This window comes from Cygnus olor, chromosome 9 (assembly GCF_009769625.2).
Source record: "Cygnus olor isolate bCygOlo1 chromosome 9, bCygOlo1.pri.v2, whole genome shotgun sequence".
NCBI lineage: Eukaryota > Metazoa > Chordata > Aves > Anseriformes > Anatidae > Cygnus > Cygnus olor.
Genome location: NC_049177.1, coordinates 15526605 through 15545556, shown reverse-complemented (window position 1 = coordinate 15545556; position 18952 = coordinate 15526605). Strand labels below are relative to the sequence as shown.

Genomic DNA, 18952 nt, shown 5'->3' with positions numbered 1-18952 from the left:
GATGCTGCTGTGGCATGGGTACCCAGTGGGAACACAGCCAGCTCATCCTGATGCCCAGGAAAGGATTGGAGCCTACTCTGCTTTCTGACAACTCTGTTGCCTGTAAAGCTGGAAGGAATAAAAGCCTCAGTTGCTACTGTCAGCCGACCTGGCTCTGCACTTGTGTAAGTGGGTAGCATTTTTCATCTCCACACTGTTTGCTTTAACATGTCAAACAGCTGGCATTTTTGCAAGGTTTCCCTAGCTCCTCCTTCCCTCTCTCCTTCCCTCCCCTTTTCTTCTGCCTCTATAAAATAATGCTGCTATAATCTAGTTTGACTCAGCAGGATCCTTTTCATGCTGGCTAATCCCCATATATAGGCATCAGTTCAAGGAGGTGCACCAGAACACTGCGATATTTTCCCTAACATTTTGTTTAACCAGGATGACATTATTCAGACAAATTAATTCCTCCAAGACGTAAACTTGTTCTGACTGAGTGCTGCAGCAGCCTCCCTGAGAGCAACAAACCATGATCTGACATCTTAACAGCTCTCTACACGGTCAGGGGGAGTTGTACAGAAAAGATCTTCAGCTGTGCATATGTGCATGGTATAGCTGTCCCTTTCTGTAGATAGATTGTTTTTCCAGCCAGGTTTGGGTAAAAAAAATGTCCTTTTTTTTCTCCTTTAAGTATATGGGTTCTAACACACAAGCCAGTTAGAAAATTATCCTGGCATATGAGAACAGGCTGAAGGCTCTATTCTACCCTCTGAAATCCTTTCCAAAGATTTGGAAAATGGGGATCCACTTAAGCCACTCTTCTTCTACACCTTGAGTTCATCTCGCGTGTCTGAGGTGTAGCACATTCCTATGCAAGACTCACAAAGCTCAGATGCATGTGCAGCTGATAGGTGCCCCCTGTGTGTGCCAAATGGCAGCCCTTGTGAGAAGGGGAGAGGAAAACATCACCAGCCACTCACATGTCTGTCAAAAGAAGGAATTCCTGGTGCTTCATGTGCAGAAACAGTGCAAAGAGGTCCCAGCATGGGAAAGCGGTCCTATAGTGCTGCTTTTACCCTGTGTGGGATGTATGGGGAAGTAAGCTATGTCAGGCCCTGCTGTGAGCACCAGCTCTTGGGGTGGCATGGCTGGGCTGCAGGAGCTGTGTTCAGCTGAGTTTTTCTGTCCTTGTTCCCTGAATGTCTTCCTGGTGTTTGAGTTGCATCATGTACCCTATAATGTCTGTGCTTTAGGAGGCAGCTGGGAAATAGCTTTTTCTTCCTCCTGCCCTTCATTCCACCTAGCCCTGAGCATCATTATGGCTGTTCAGGTGCCTACCAGTTCTTCCTTTAGCTCCAGGATCCCTAATTCAGTCTGTGTGCTAGCTCTGAGCCTGCCAATGCTACTGAAAGCCTTCTGGAGCAAGGAAATGGGAAAGGTGGTTAAGGTAAAGTAGCTGGAGCTCAGCTATTTGAACAGGGTCCTGGGTCCATATCTCGCAGCTGGTTTCCTGCTTTGAATTCTACTGCTGCTTTATATTGTTTCTGTTCAGCTTGAGTTACTTCAGTATGCCTCAGTTTTTCCTTCCTGAGAAACGGGTTGGTGTTAATGAGCTGTTGATTGAGATGTGCATGGAATGACGTCATGGCCATCCAGTCAGCTGAGCACTTTGTTCTGGGAGTGCTGGGAGCTTCTCCTAGCTGGTCCTCTCTTCTACGCCTTGCTGTCTGCTAGTGTAGTTGGAGCAGCTTGGGGAAAACATTCTTGCTGGAGCAGTGTGTTATTGACAGAGGCCATCACTAGCCTCTTGGTACTCCAGCTTTAAGTACCTTGATGTAGTATTATCACCATTAACTCAAAGCGAGTTAAGGTTACAACAGACAAAAGTGTAACATCCAAAAGACACTGAATAATTAAAAGGGCTTATAATGCTATAACTTACAAAGATGAAATTCCATATGCTTAAAACTCCCGTATACTTAGATTAGTTTCAGAGGTTCCCCTTCCTCTGTATCAGCTGTGACAGATGTTTCCCATCTTTCTCCCTGGGGATCTTTCCATCTTTTTCTGGTTCTGTTTGTGAAAGGTCTTTCATTGGGAATATACTTCCTTTCATATTGCAGTTTTATCTTTTGGGGAACAGTCAGCCTCCAGGCTCTCTCCCTTCTTCCAACCCTAGGATCATCTCTGATTTTGAGTCCTTCCTTTGTGGCAGAAGTAGGCTTGACCAGTAGCTTTGAAAATGCTGCCACTCAGACATGCCTAACTGCAGCTATCACCTACACGATAGTAACCAGTGCTGGCTTTTTGTTTTTCAGGGGCTTGTCAGAGTGATTAGCATGTTTTTTGTCTGTAGTAAGGGAAAACACTTTTTTCTCCTGTTGAAGCAATTCTTAAATCTTTCTGCAAAACCTTCTATATGCTGAATTTTTTAATCTCGTGTGAAGTAGCTACCTCTCTTTATACAAACCTAGAAATGCCCTTAAATGATACAGCTTATTAATGGTTTCTGCTTAAGACTCCTCATGACAGTACCTAGGAAGCCTGGGATGTCATCTTTTCTCCCAACAACGTATTTGAGGCCAGTGTGACTGTCTCTACAAGAGAAAGGGACAAGTCCCTTCATGTGAAAGTACATGGCTAAAACCGATTCCTAGTGCTGTTCTGCAGAGCTGTTAAGCATTGAGTACTCTTAGACTTATCTGTAATCTGTTGTTAACAACACTGGAAAAAAATGCTGATGAAAATAGCGGGTTAGTAAGAGGTCAGTGCAATAGAGAAGCATGGACTGAAGAACATCCTGGGCTCATTTGAGCAAAGCTAGTTTAATGCACCCAACAGGGAGGCCTTCTATTCTTCCAGGAAAAAAAAAATCTGGTACACCAACTCTATCTACAGATGGAGGCTCATCCTACAAAGTGCCTTCCTTAGGAAGGAGAAGAGCTTTCCATACAGCCAGCTAAGGAAGCCTTCCAGTGTTGGAGCAAAAAGGGCTGATACCAACCCTTGCAAAAGGCCTACTTGTAAAGGCCGTAAGGGAGTAAGTTGAAGAGTGGTTTTGCATCCAAGTTCAGTGTTGGTGGAAGAGTGGAATCCCCTATCTAGTCTGCTTTCCATTTCTTATGAGGATACTGAAAACCAAAGAAGATGAAGAAAGCAGCCAAAGGTGGGAGAAAAAAATACTTGAAAGTGAGTTCAGACAGTTTAGCTTCCCAGAGGTGGCATGATGTAATGTGCAAGGCGAGGTACTGGCTATTAAAGGAGCGTTTATAGTGGTGAAAGGCAGAACAATGGTGGAAGCAGTAGCCAAACACATTCACAGCAGAAATGAGACAATTTAACAGTATGACCGGTTACTACTGGTACAAAAGACTGGTAAGTGATAAGTCTTCATCTCTTGACGGTTTTAGACTAGGCCCGAACGCTGTCATGAAATCCTGACTTAGTTCAACAGCTCTCGATGAATTTCTGCTAGAGTTGGGGTGATGGTTCTGGTCTGTGATGTGCAGGAGGTCCTGTGAGATGACTAATGGATCTTTTGTCAAGAAGCTCAGCTCGCTGATGTTAAACCTGTAAAGCACTACAAGTCTGAAGTAGATCGGTTGCCAGGGATTCTGCACAGAAACAATGCTGTGATAGTGCCAAGGACCTCACAAACTGTGGAGCTGGTGTAGAAAGGGTGGTGCCTTGATTTCTTTTTTGTCATCTTCCCAGAAGAGAACAGAGAGCCCAGGCATGGTTGGAAGATGGGAAGCGTGCACGTCGTATGCTGGCATGGTCCCTGTGTCCCGTGCAGGGTGCTAGCTAACACGTTCCTTCTGTTAGACCTCTGCCATGGCAGGTCCAGATGTCATTAAATCCAGCTGATACCACAGAGTGATGATGATTTATGGCTGCTGGGGATTTGTCTGCCTTTGTTCAAGGAGCACAAGAAAGGCACTTATGGAGGTGGTGCTTGGAGCGGTCAGCCATCTCGGTCAGAAGAGGTAAAGGCTGATGTTTCCAAAAAATTGGCCTTCTTTCTAGCCATCTTGTGGTTTGTCTTGTCCGTGAGAGACTATGGGCTGCTTTGTTTTTCTGTTTTTCTAAGATGCTGAACATACCCCAACTCAAGCTGCAGGCATAGAATGTCTTTTCTTAAAGACAGCTCAAATTAACCACCCTAAAATGTAGAACACCCCATCCCCGAGGACACTTTGCTGCGTGTGACTGTGAGCGATTAGCAGTTAAAAGGAAGTCTGTACTCAAAGTGAATTACTTCACACATCAGGCCTTGAAAAGATCAGCTCTACACCCAGCTGTAACGCTAGGGATGCCAGAGAAACAGTGGAGTTTAAAGTTCATAGAAGCAGAAGAACTGAATTGGAAAGACAGGTCTTTGGTATCCAGGCAGTATTTTCTCACCGGCAGATCTCAAAGCATTTTCCAAAGCTTGGTAAGAACAAGGATATGTAGGGTCAGATGAACCCTGGAGTGAGTGCAAGGTTTTCAGTCACGCATTCCAGATCTCAGCTCAAATATTTTTGTGTTGGGTTTCTTTCAGAAAAGTACAGAGAGACCCTGGAGCCAGAAATACTGTATAAAAGACACAGGATAATTAGCAGCCTCCTGGAAACATGTGCAACTTTAATAAAATTTAAACTCCAATTCCTTCCCACAGGTGGAGTCCAGCAGTATTGTAGGCAGTATGTACAATTAATCTATTATTCCTCTTCATCTAAAAATGTGAGCGTTAAAACATATGTAGGTAAAGCAAATGGAAAACATAAACCTGACTGCATGCCATGCTCATCTGAACTTGTTGCATTAGCTCTGTGAAATGCCTGGATCGCTCCTGAGCAGCGTACTCAAGTGAAGACTTTGCTAAGAGAAACATCTTCACCTACAAACTGGGCTTCTTAAAAAGCCCTATGACTTCGCAGCTCGAGAAGATATTGACTTTCCCTGCCAACCACAAAGGGTAATAAATGACTCCGGGAGGGCTCAAGTAATTATACGAAGTGCCTGGATCAACTTTTCCGTGGGGATCCTGTAGCTACTGGTCTGATGGCTTAATAATGTGCTTCTGAAATGGCTGCTTTCCATTGCTGTTTCTCTCTGGGGCCAGATTTCCAGCAAGACTCCTTAGCTGCCCTTGCAGAACTGGCAGGAAGATGCTCGCTGGACTCGCGTTGCATATGAAGTAGCCAACATTAACTTTTCCATAGGAAAGCTTACAGGTAGGGCAGAGCTGGGCTATGCTGCCCTAGTAGCAAACCCGGAAAAAAGAGGATGACTCAGAAAGTCCTAGGTCACTTCCTAGCTCCCCACCCTTCACCACTGCTTCCTGTCCCTCTGTCCTTTTCCCTCATCTCTTTGGAAGCTGGTGTAGCAGTACGGGAGGGGAGGAAGGGATCATTTTGCACAGTAGGGTAGTATGGTGCCAGCAACAAAACGCTTTTTTTCCATTAGGAGACCACCGGTGCTCGTCTATGTGTGTAGCTGGGTTGGTCAGGCACATGAGCCATGTGTTACTACCAGGATGTCTCGCACCTTTGCACCTGGACCTGGTCCATATTTAGTGTGTGGTGAAGGATGGCCTTTCCTTCTGTTCCTAGGAGAGCCATTAAATCAGCAGCTATGGAAAGATATGAACCATACCAGTTTTACTTTGCATGAGCTGCTTGGCAGAAGGCAAGGGTTAGATTAGTTTGGGTGTTCAGATGTTTTTGCTGGGGAAAAGACAGTTTCTGGTATTCAGAAAGGAAAGTTGGAAGTAACTTGATTTAGGATGGAAATGAGCAATTCAGCAGTTAATAAGAAACAACCACTGGTGCAGGTGACTGTGAAAGATCTCAGACATTTTAAAATACTATGTGAAGCACCAGAGCACTTTTTTTTCCACAACTGTGGAAAATAAAATCCCCAGAACAGAATGGAAAAGTTACAGAACAGTCATCCTGGAATAATGTCATTTTTCCTCTATATTCCATAGGCACTGTGATTTTAGCACAAGTCCATGTGCCAAGAGGATGCTATCGACTGGAGAATGGGCACATTATATAATATCTATTATACATTCAACGTGTTTATATAAATGCACATTCCTTATGTAACTGTGTCACTAGGAGAACGGTGAGGCTGGACGAGTTGGTTTCTTCTTCCATTGCTGCTCTGCTTTGCTTGTTGATTCTCAAGCGTTGTCACAGGACCGTGGCATTTGTGTTACTGCTCTGTGTGCCCAAGTTAATCTCTTCTTCTTTTCAAAAGCTCCATTCACCTTTGGGGTTTACTGTATTTTCTCAGCTGTTGTTTCTTTTTTTAATGTAATACTTGGCTGAAAGCCTTTGGTGGTGTTGCTTTCACAAACTAAGGAGTAATCTGGTTAATGTATATTAGGAGCTGACACTTAGCTGACTAGTACAATGTTCAGTGCCTGTGCTTTTCAACTTTAAATAATACACAGGGCAGCCTCCTCAAGTGATGTAAAAGACCGGGTAAAGAAATGCCAACTGTCAGCTTGATTTTCAGTCTGTTCTGCTCTGACATAAACCTTCCTGACAGCTCAGACCAGTGTCCTTCATATTCCAAATTAATCCAGAATTTCTTGTGGTGATGAAAGGGAAAGAAATGACTTAGAGCGAACATCCTTGACTAACCTTGCTGACACCAGAGAATTACCACCTACTCAGATATGTCCATCTGCTCTCGACAGCAAATCACAGAGCCTGTTTTTATTTGCATTCTGATGGTTTTGCCATTCAGAATTTGTCCAAGTATCCATATTGTCTGTCCAAAATAAGGAAACTTTTTTTCACAAGGAGCTTTAATTTTTCCAGTTCAAGAGTAACAGAACAGTACCAAGATGTTAGATAAACTAGATAGGCAATTGTATTGCGAGGTAGCTTTTGCCCACCAGTCCCACCCCTGTATTTGAATGGAAGAGTAGCCCAAAGCTTTTGAGTCATTTCTCTCACATCATTCCAAGGATGGCACAGAGGATCTGGTCTATAGCACAGGTATTGGTTTGTAGGGTTAGAAGAAATTATGTACCATCCTTTTTCTCCTAACCCTATGTCATTGTCTGTCAGTGAAGTCCATAGCAGTAGAGTTCTGGCAGAATTGCCCCCAGAGGTTGGCTGGAGTTGCAGAGGGGCTGATGTCCACATCGCCACATCTTTCTCTGGCTGAGAATATCTTGTAGTGGAGGAAGGAAGGTGATGGATGGATGCTTATGGTGGAGTATCAGTCTCCAGCTAGAAAGCAGATTGATTTTCATTTTTCTCACATCTTACTGTAGACTTCTTTGGGTAATTCTCATGTGTTCCATCTCTTGTCCGGATTCTCCTTATATAGCTGTCTCCATTTTCCTCTTTGTATCCCTTTCTCCTCTGTCACTCTCATCTCAGCAGGCAGCTGGAACTTTCTTCTCCAGACCAGGAACTGAAGCAAACATCCAGGTCACCTGAATGAAAAGAACTAGGGATGTCATTACATCTAAAAATAATCCCAGTACCTGCTAGGGGATATATTTGACCCTGGACTTACTCAGCAGCCTGCATTTATTTCTAATTAGAGCCTGACTTTTAGACAGAAGAATGGGTGTTGCTCCAGGGGATAACTCGATTCAAGCCTCTGAAGAAATCCTGGCCAAAAAAAAAAAAACGACCTGCCCCCTTCATGGAAGAATCTCAGAGCACCTACAGAGGTTTCAGCCCTTGTGTTCAAGGCACAGATAAGTTTCCCAGTGCCCTAAAGGCTCTAACATGTTCTCCTCACATCAGGGACTTAAATGCATTTGGCAGCTCTTGAAGAACACTTCAGAGATTTGGAAGAATCATATTTTCACTGTCAGTCCAGGTAGCAGCAGCATCCAAGTGCATTGAGAGTTTTGTTGAGTTTTTTTCCAAGCTTTATATTGGATTACGTTATCTATTAAAAGCAGCTATTTTTATGCTGAACTGTTGCCATGACCTGTATTTCACAACTTGTAGGTATACACTGAAAAAATTCTCTTGCACTCAAAAGGTGCTTCAGTGGCAACTCTATGAAATTTTGTGAAAAAAATCTCATCTTGCTGGTTTTGGTTGTATTGGTCTGGCGACTTGCTGACTTCTTGGTACTTCTAGGTGTCAACTTTGGCATTCAAACTGGTGACATTACTTCTGTCAGAGCGTCACAGGCCTCCCAATATCACACTGAACCCACTCTGCAGATAATGTGAGGCACAGAGATGGGAAATAATAAAATGAAACTCCGAGTCACTGCTGAGCCCAAGGACAGATGCCAGGCATCCTTAGTCCCTAGTGCTCTTTCCCTGCCACTAGAAAACGTGACTGTCCCTTGTGACTTAGGTGAGAGGAATACGAGCTTTGCATTCCCTTTGAGTAATTTAGGTGGAAGGCAGAGATGTTAAACTGATATTCAGCTGAAATATTGAACCTTTGGTAGCTATTAGAAGCAGCTTAGACATGCCCTTATCTGTGCCTTGAAATAGGAAGGGGAAAATGGATTGTGTGCCTCTCCTTGTGGCTTAAAGAGGTGAGGTTTTATTCTTGAAGAGTGGAGGGGAAGGATTCTGCCTTTTTTTCTTCTAACTTCTAGAAATATCCAGGCTCTTAAGCAGTTCCCCCATCTTTTCCATTGTTTTTTTTCCATGAAATCTCTCCTGGAGAACATGGGAGTTATAAAATGCCAGCTTTAAATAGGTGGTGGTTAAAAGGCTACTGGTGGTCAATCCGTAACAAAAAATAGAAAAGCTCATCTTTGCTGGGTGCTGCCTTATTGACAGAAACAGTTTCAACTAAAATTTTATTTCCATGCTAATCAACGAGATTCCATTTTCTTGATAGTTTTTGTCACAAGTTCTTGCATTGCTCAGTCCTTCAGGAAAAGCATGGCAGGCGAGAATTCATTTTTAATGTAAGAAGACCAAGAAAGAGGAGGGTGAGGGGAACTATAAATAACCACTGAAATGTCACAGAGTCAGTCATTTTTTCCTCTGCAAGTCAGCTTTAGCAGTTAAGGTCAAGATAACATTTCCATGTCAATGGTCAGTTACATCAAAATTCTAAAACAGGAAGATTGAATGGAATTTTGGATTTTTTTCTTGTATTCCACCCAGATCTGACCAATTTATAGCCTCTTCAGTCTGCCAACTATGAGTTCCAGTGTTATTTTGGTTAAGCGCTTTGCCAGAGTGGCAAGCTTGGATTGGAGCATCAGGTTTATTAAAGGCTATGAAATTAAATTCGCTACCAAAAAGAAAAGAAAAAAAAAGCCTACTTCTTGCTGATAGTAACTTCTTTGTTTTTCCTTTGATGCGGTTCAATTGGACTTGGATTTTGGCCTAACGATTTGCTACACAATTTTGTTTTGCTTTCACAAAGTTCTAATCAGTTTAAACTGCAAGCGGTTTAAAATGCCTCTCTAACAGCTTCCTCAGCGTTGCTAATTAAGCTTTAAATCTCTGTGTTGTCCACAATTGTATCTAAACAAGGAGCAGAGTGTAGCTGCTCCCTGTTTGCCACATCTCCCAGCTGCGTGTAATTCTGCTGCCTGCGCGGAAAGCAATCACGATGGGACAGATCCTTCAGGCCTTATTTAGGCAAAACTCCCAGGGTGGCATACGAGGTCAGGCACATCGTGTTTTGAGGGAAGAGATGGATTTGATGGTGAGAACATGTAAGGCAAGCAAGGCAGCATCTGTAGTGCAAGGACTGGAAGCGCTTGGGTGTAGGGAACAGCTTTGCTTTGTCCCCTAGAGCACTTTGTACAGTGCAGCCTTGTGTTGTGACTGGGTTGTAGGTGCTGTCACCCGACGTGTTGTTAATAATAGGTAAAAGCCCAGGCTATCAGAATGTGCAATGTATTCTTCCCATCCCTGAGGAGCAAAGCTAATGGCATAATATCATCGTTTTATTTCACAGCGGAGTGAACCTCAGTAGCTTTAGAAAGAATCCCAACAAATCCTTGAGCCAGCTGAAGACGGTCGCTCTGCAGTCAGCACAGCCTGCCGGTGATTCATCCCTAGGTAGCGACCCAGGGGTCTGAAGCGATGCTAATCTTCCAAGGCATGGCCGCAGCTGCCAACGGGGTCCAGGGATTTTGGTGGCAGCTCTGTGCCAGGTCTCCTGAGCCACTGAAGCCTGGAACAAGCTGTTTACCTCCGGCATTCTGGGAGGGATTGTGAGGGATTTCCTTCAAATCAGAAATCTTGGAAAATCAGCGTCTTACTCCAGGCATTGTGTTATGCAGCAGGTTGGAACGAGGGCTGGAGGGCTTGTCGTGAGCTTGGGATCTCCTCGGGTTGAAGAAATCTGAGGTGGATGATCTGATAAGACAAGACAGGGTCATCTTTGGTGCTCTGCTGGTGTTGCTGTGCTTTACTGATGCTCATCTCTCAGAGCTCCAAAAGCCCAGTGGGATGCTTGCTGCTCCAGCTGCAGTCCTGGCTGGCACAACACGACCGACTTCACACGATTACACTGGGGTTTGTACCTGTGGTCAGCAGTGCTAACAGAAAGCATGAGCAGTGGTCACCAGTGTACAGGATGCACTGGTTTATTGTGTGTTTTTTTTGTGAGGAATGTGCAGCTCCTCTTTTTTCGATGTCAAGATGTGAGAAGGTTTGGAAACGGAGCTTCACCAGAAGGAAAATTACTGAAGGAACAGGAGCTGATTACCAAGCTGTATAACAAAGTTCCTCTACATAGCACTTGAAAGCATCCTTAACAATTACTTGATTTACTGTAGTATTGTGTGATTACAATTATTGTTGTTGAAAAAAAATTCTTACACTTAGAGGATAAAAAAATAAGTCGTGTGAGTTAGAGAGCATTTCCTCAAGATTTAAATATTTTACTCTTGCAAATTGCAGCAGCCACACTGGAGCACAGCAACACCTATTCCCCCATCCTGCACCTCCCAAAGTCAGACCTTAGTGACTTTTGAGGTGCATGCAATCGTTAAAGATAAGCTGGAATTGTGGCTGTTAAATATCTCGTTTCCATCAAGTAACAATTTGGGCACACAGACCGCTTCACAAGTGTTTATCAAACGTAGCAGCATTGTGTTTCTCACAGGGTTATGCAACTCCTACAGCCATTGAATTCGCAGGCAAACTGAGGCAGAGAGCATAGAAGAGTCTTGTCTCTGTCAGTTACATAGTAGAAAAAGCAGAAGTAAAATCAGGCATTTTACCTTCCAGCCCAAAAATTTACAGTACGAGTCCCTCATTTGTTACGTTTCTAAGCGCTGCCATTTTAAAGTGACAAAGACCCCAGTGTTGTCAGAGCGAGGAATGCACAGAAGATGAGTAGCTTCGAGTGCCAGAGAGCAGTTAAGTAACTTCCAACATGAGGCAGCTTGTGGATTTTTAGCTGGAAGGAGTCAGCGTGATTGTGGTCGGACGCTGAGCCTAATGCAGAGCAGATCGTTTAACCCTGGTGTTCCAGCATGGGTCTCAACTTGTTGGTGCTGGAGATGGCCGTGGGTCTTCTATAAAACAGGGCTGAGCAACAGAGACATCACCCTGTTCCTAATTTTAATTATGTTTACTGTTAAAAATATCTACCTCTAGTTAGCATGGGCAGCCTGTGAGCCTGCCAGATCCAGCAGCTGCCTTCTCTAGGTCTCCTCTCCACCCTTGGACGTGCTCAGGTGATAGTAAAGCAATCCCTTAACCTCTGTTTGGTAAGATAGCTGTCTTAAGGAAGAGCAAATGGAGCTCCTTCCTCTCACTGTAGAGCCTATTTTCATACCTGACAATCTTCCATGAAGCTCTTCTTGAACCCTGCTCCATTTTAATCATGGCCTTGGTGTTACTGCACATTTGTGGACTCGATTGCCTGTTGTTGTCATTTTTACTACTAACACAAGCCATAAAAATACATTAGTCTGTCTCTAATAGTTACAGGGCAAGGGGAAGGGACTCTTTCACAACGTATGCTGGGAGGACTCTGGGTCAGATTCACCTCCAGCTGCTCAGAGTCCAGAAACACAAAGCTGCATTGGGTTGATCCTAACAAGAAAAGCAGATTCCAGCAGAGGGGAAACATGCCAGCCATGGTATTGCTACTGTGCTGGGAAAGCCACTGAAAACTGAGCTGAATGGAAGAACTATTTGAAAGCCACTGAAAACAGCAACCTCCAGGGCCTGAGCCTGTTGTGCTCAGCGCAGACCCACATCACACTGGTAGCATTGCAGGGCTGCCAAGGTAATTTATCCCAGCATCTTTTCTCCCCTCTCCCAAGAAAACAAACTCTACCACCTAAAGAACACCCTCACTGCTTACCACTGTGGCTGAATTAGGGACTTTATCCAGATTATTTCTGGCTGTCAGGGGTCATGCCTCTTCCCCCCTTACGCACTGGCACAGCTATGGCAATGTGACCTGAGCGTCAGGCATCCAGCTGAGATCTGCCTGCAGCACCTACCCCTCTGAGAGCAGCACGAAGGGCAGGAGAGCGTCACCCACTGCTAATAATGTGTCCAGTTGGTAAGGTAAGCAGGAAAAGTTAACCCATACATGCCCAGATTTTCTCTTCAGAGGAGGGAATTTCATGCCAATCATCAGTGAATTAAATGCAAATGCCAAGATTTACCCACCTATGGAGAAAGATGGTAAATCATCACTGGGGATGGCTGAGGACTTTGGGAAGGGAACTGGGGTCTTGGTCTTCAATGTTCCTTTTCTACCAAAAAAAAAAAAGTTTTGAAAGTGTTGAAATTACATCTTGACACTTAACCCCTCCACCAATGTCTGCTTTATATTTAACTTATAATCCAACTATATATTTGTAGACCAAAACCCTAAATGAAACCATTTGAAATCATTTGAAGTGCAGCGTTTCAATTGACCTGATCTAATATGGGGTTTATAAATTCACCAGACTTTTTGAGATTAAAGTGCTCTGTCTTCACTTAAGTATGGAAATATTTTCAAGCCTCAAAAATCATCCCACAATGGGGAAAATGTCTCCTGCTCCGCTCTCCTCACAGTCTGAGGAAATGAAGGACAGAGTCACAAGATTTAAAGCAATTCACTTACCACACTTTACTAAGTTACAGTTCAACTACAGTAGTTGACCGTGTGCCTGTTTTTAGCACAACAGTCACTTTTGGTTCCCGCAGCTAATACCATCTCCTCTGCAGTCACTCCAAGAATGTTTCTTCTCCAGTGCTCGCAAAATGAGTTCATGTCCCCACGCATGAATTGCCAATATAATTTATTCCAGCAACTTCCCTCCCCTTTCCCAGCAAAACAAGCTATACCATCCTCGTGTCCTAGTGCTTCTAGTCTTCTCTGTCTGCCATGCGGAGTGCAGGAGAGGTTACGTTCATTAGCATTCGAGATGAGTTGCCAGTGCATAAGAAGCAGTGACTAATCTCGGTGGCTTTTCTTCTGCATTCACTGCTAGGTCATTGTGGGAGGTTCCGTGCGCTGCACCATATTGTGAATTCTTGCTGTCACCCAAACTTCAGTTCTGGGGGGTTTTAATCTAGAGCAGGGAAGCAAGATGTGCTGCAGCCCACAGGCTGCTTGGCTGTCACTACAGCTCTGCTCCTGAAGCTGTCTGCCAGCTTTCCATCTGGGACATTCAGTTTTCAGGACGGGATTCAACCGCTTCCAGTCTTTAATAGCTCTCGCACCCTAGAAGTGTCCCCCAGCAGCTTGGATTTTCATTTTGTTTCCCACGTTTAATCCCACCATCTGCAGAGCAGCTCCCTTTGGCTTTCTGTGTCTCTGTAGGGCCAAGTGTTGCTACAGGGAGGTACTGAATGACTCCCCCCACTACTTATTTTCCAGTAGGTATTCCCACTTTGTTACTGGTTGGGCTGCATTTCTTTAAGTCTCTGAGTTTTTACCTGCAAGCTACTAATTGACATCCTGCTCACTTCACCTGTTCATTGCCTGCATCTTAGTGCATGTTCTCTTGGGGTTATTTCGCTTTTCAGATGCATTAGGTTGCATTATTCTCCTTAGCTGAGCTGTTTCTTCTTTGCTACGGATAAGCAGTTCTGCTCACAAGAGGCCTGGACCCAGACTCAATCTTTAATGCGGGGCCAACCTCCCAGGTAGAAATGGATTATGACACTTGTTCCTTCCCTGTCCTTTTTAACCCCCCCCCCCCGCCCCCCCCAAATCAGATTTGGAGACACAAGTGTCTCCAATAAAGATGGTCACTCTCTGCTTCTTAGCCAAAAATATGAGAAAATGGTGGTAAACTTGTCCTTCAGCCCTTCCTGGATAGTGGGCTATATTCTTGTGATATGAATTCAACCACAACACCTAGGTCTGATGTTTCCTGGCTGGTTCTTCTCTTTGCCTTACTTTGATGCTTTGCATAGTTCGTCAGATGCACCCTGGGGTTGGCAGTGGCAGCTCAGGAGAAAAAGTAAATAAAAAAAAACCAGCACCATTATTTTATTTTTTCTTCATCTTGTTTGGCTTTCTGAAGGCCTAAAAGCTCCAAGAAGTGCTAGGAGAGTTAGCTGAACTATAAAAGAGCAAAATCAAGAAGCCGAACTTGAAATCCTACAGCACTGCTATTCCCATAATGTGCAGAAATACCTTTGTGCAGGTTGTTAGCTGCTGGGGCAGCATTTAGGCGTGTGGGATAACCTGATTAGAGAATCAAAGAAAACCCTCTTAGCTCCACAGGCCAAATCCTGCCTTACAGCAACCCGATGTCAAATGGGCGTGAATCAAGGAAGCTTTCCCTTTGGCATCTTGTGGTAACACCTTGAAGAGAAGGGTTTGAGCCAGGGTTCTAGCAGGGAAAAAGGCTTAAGCAAATATACTCCCAGACAGGGAGTGAGCTGTAGTCTGAAACTAATGACTTTGTTTTTCCTCGCTGGTACAGACTTGGAAGGATGAAAAGAATAAATTTCTCAGGTCTGATTTTTGGATTGTATAGGTTTAATCAGGAGTTGGTTAATTCAAAATGCTTGTCGTGTTTGGCTGTGAGAATGTCAAACAGTGTGACTGAGCTGAGATTTGGGAGCAGAAGACTTGTTTCTGAAGGCATAATCCAGAAACGTGATTACCTGCCGTCCTGGTCACTGCAAAGCTCCCACCACAGCCAGCGCGGCATGAGATGTCAGACAAGATGATTGCAATTATCCCCTTGAAGTCTTAACTCTCTCTGAAATGTGTGAGTAGGAGCTGTATTAGGTCTGTAGTGAGAGCAGTTCCAGGCAACACTGTTTGGTGTTAAATCCCTTTGTGGGATGGGTTGTAGCTACTGGTTTGTGCTCTGCTCACAGCACCACATAGATTGTGCTCACTTTTGCTGTCCGGAGACCAGGCAAACTGCTTAGCAGAGAAGCTCCTGGGTACATAGGTAAGCCATGGAACTCCAGGTTGTGGGTGCTCAGTGTTTATCAGAGTTCAGAAAGCCATCAGGAAACTCCATGGGAGGACCATCCACTCAAGGCTATTGAGCACAGAGAAGTTGAGCTCTGGCTTAGGAAGCCCTTAAGCCAGAAATCACTGGAGGCTGGGAGCACATCCTCAGCAATTACTGTGTTTGTCCTGATTTCATTTGCCCTTGGCCTCTGTTGCTGGCAACTGTTGGAAACGAGGCAAGCAGTGACTTGGTGAGGCAAATGCTCCGTACCTGTACGTATTCAGAAGTTGTCATAGATGCCTTATGAGTGGCACAATATTCCCTCAGCATCTGCAGATACACAGCATTCCTTCCTTGGCAGTACAGAGAACAGCAGGGATGTGGACTGAGATGATGTGATCTGCTTATGCAAAGTGAAATGGTAATTTTGCCAGGTTATTCCTCCAAGGAGAAAATTATTGACCTTGCTTTTTCTGGCATACTAGCTACTGTTATAATGATGATGATGGTGACAGTAACCAGACAGAAAGGCCAGCAATAATTCTTTCCTGCCCATTATTACAAAGCATAAAGCAAAATCCAGTCTGAAACCAAGGCTAGTCTGGCTGTGCTCTCTACAAATGTGTTAGACAGTTCTCAAACGGGTTGAAATTCAGGACTTTTCGTATCAGGCTTTCCAAAAACAATCCTTTTGATCTTCTGATACGAACCTGTGTGTTTATATGTTTGTATCATACTGGTAATTTGCAGCCTAGAGATAACGTCCAACAGCGTATGTGTGAGTGCAGAAGTAACCTCTCTGAGTTCCTGGGTGATTCATCTCCTGACAATACGTCTTGGCTGCACATGTAAGGACTGGATCTTACCCCTGAGAATATTGGCTCAGAGAAGCAATAACAGTGCGGTCAGTCAAAGCACTATTTTCCCTGGGAATTTTGTTGCATGAGGAAGCAGAACTTCAGCCTTCCTGTGTTTGTCAACGTGAGCTGCCTTTCAGCAGCTTTTATATATTTCTGTGCCATTATTTTTTTTCCTTTCCTTTTTTTTTTTTACTCTCCTCATTTCTGTGTATTTCAGTCATAATCAGTATCGTAATCATAGGTGTTCTGTCTCATCCAGGATTCAAACATTGATTGGTAACATCATTTGAAATCTCTAGGGTTCATCAAGCAAGACTACTGAGTGAAATTTGCTTTCCTAAAGTCCAGTGAAATGACCCAGGGCATTGCCATAGATTTACTGGTGGCATCTATGTGTGTTGCACCCTCAAGTCATGGCATGTGCCTTTTGGGCACTCAGTTTGAAATAGTAAATTGCACATTGGTGGCCGAGGGGCTGGAGTGCCTCATGGACAACTGTTTGAAGCACATTTGTTTTGGTCTTTCTCTAACTGACTGTAGGGCTGAGTGAGAGATGAAATGGGATGAATCACTCAATGCATCCCACTTGAAAGGTGTTTTTTTGGCTCTAGTGCTTCAGGAGCAGGCCGGTACATCAAACCTGTGAGGCAAAAGAGCGTGGCTTTGGAGCAGGCATTTCACAGTCATCTCAGACACGGGGGGCTAGAGATAAGTGATCACATGAGGTCATCCTGAACTGTCTTTGTGGTGCTTTTGTTGTGGACACTGTTTTGTTTTGTCCCCAGACTCATCACTAGTTTCCCTCCTGGGAGAAGAAGATTAAGATTTACAAACAAGGCAGATAAAGGTTCTTTATGGGACCTGTATTTGCAGAACAGTTAAGGGGTCTCTGTACAGCCCCAGGAGTGTGAGTTTCAGCTTTGCACTGCGCATCGTGGAGGTTGTCTCTGATAATTCAGCTGCAAAAGGTCATCCAGGTTGGGTAGTGTGGAGGCAAAGCATGCAGGAGCACGGGCTGCATAACTCTCATGTGTTCTTGGCTATAGAAGCTGCAGTGTCTCGGATACACCCACCTGATGGTAAATGTCTTGCTGAGATGACGCTCACGTCTGGTTGTGTATGTTTGGTTTGCAGAACACACTGGAGCAATGCAGTGTCTGTGCGAAGCCCATCATGGAAAGGATTCTCCGAGCCACTGGGAAGGCCTACCACCCCCACTGCTTCACCTGTGTGATGTGCCATCGCAGCCTGGATGGGATCCCCTTCACCGTGGATGCCGGTGGGAACATCCACTGCATCGAGGATTTCCATAAGTACGTCCTAAGCTGCTCTCAGTGGCTTTGCTTGTCTTTCTCTTTTGTTCTTAAAAATCCTCCCTTTCTTTTTGCTGAGTGTCCAAAAAGCTCTGGACCCTCTGCCGCTTACTCTGAAGACTCTTAAGAAGTCATCAGAGCTTTGCTTCAATCAGGCATGCTGTGACAGGCAAGATTAATTGATTAGCAGCTGCTGATGCTTGATCTTGCTTAGATCTGAATTTATGGATATCCCCTGTGTTCCTCTGTTTTAAATGCTTTGCACTCCCCCTGCAGCACGTGCACGTTTCCCTTCCCTGGCTGTACCTGCACTTCCACATCAATGTCTCTCCCCTTTGTCTACCAAGCAATTAAGAGAGGTCCTGTGCAGTTGGACTCTGCAGGTATTTGCTTACCAGCTAGAGGGATCTAGGTGTGCACAGGATGCTCACAGTTCCTCTTGTTTCTAGTTGCTAATTAGATTTTAAAGCTGCTAAAAATACAGCCCTGGTAATAATTTATAGTGAAACCGCTATTTAAAGTAAGTTGAAAGGTATAGTTGCAAATAGCTTCTGTCATTGCCATGCTACCACCCCCATCATCACAGCTAATCTAAGGAAGACAGGTAGATATAATCAGAGCACAAATGTTTCCCCTGTATGGAAAAGACAGACACATTACACCCCTCAATTATAAGAGGAAATCAATACTGACAAATGTGAGTTTACATCTCAACCATTTATCTCTTAATTTCTAAGGGGGTAGACTTAATTAGAGCCTCGTGACATCGGTGTGTGGGCCTGAAAGCTCAAAGAAGCAGACTGACTTGACAGAAAGGAAAGCAGCCACGATCAACTCGCATGTTAAAATCCAACATGAGGATGTTCCCTGGAGCTCAGATAGGCCGGGTTAATTGACAGGTGCTGAAGTGGCTGTGTGCTGCTTTGCTTTTTTGTGTCAGAAGACGAGTAAGATAACAATTGGACCCAACATGGGGCTAAAGCACCAGTTATGCTCATGAAAGGTTTCCCTCCAAACCAGGTATGATTTGGAGGCTGCTTCTTCTTCAAGTCCTTGGAGGCCTTGAGGTTCACATGCCTTCTGGAGAAAGGATGGGAGCAAGACCTGATGTCCATCTTCAGTCTTTTGGCAGTGAACAGATCTGCACCTCAGGGCTCTGAGAGTGGAAAATGGGGTGTTATCACTCCAAGCAAAGGACATAAAATCATTGAACAAAGGTCGAGGGAAAGATAATGGGGAGTAGCAGTAGACTTAGTGGGACATTCAGAAGGTCTTTGGCCTGGCTGCCATGCATTCACCAGGACTTTGGCCAGCCCCTTTTTAATTGATCAGCAATGATGTTCTGGTCTGGAGGTCAAGCATTCTACATCTTGTATATTGTTTTGATAATAAAACGGTACCTGATGCTCATGCCATCACTTAGGTACCCCCTGAGCTTGGAGCCCCCGGGAGCACATCCACTTC

The 18952-nt window shown here is 44.4% G+C and overlaps 1 protein-coding gene across 23 annotated transcripts in view; it reads left to right on the top strand.

The window, feature by feature from the left end:
• The window catches only part of LOC121074997 (LIM domain containing preferred translocation partner in lipoma), a 336312-nt gene that overhangs the window by 298948 nt on the left and 18412 nt on the right, over window positions 1-18952 (top strand). For all 23 annotated transcript variants that reach the window (XM_040567725.1, XM_040567731.1, XM_040567729.1 and 20 more), the window contains one exon: window positions 17310-17488. In XM_040567725.1, the coding sequence (XP_040423659.1) occupies window positions 17310-17488 (179 nt within the window). The remainder of the gene's footprint in view (window positions 1-17309; window positions 17489-18952) is intronic.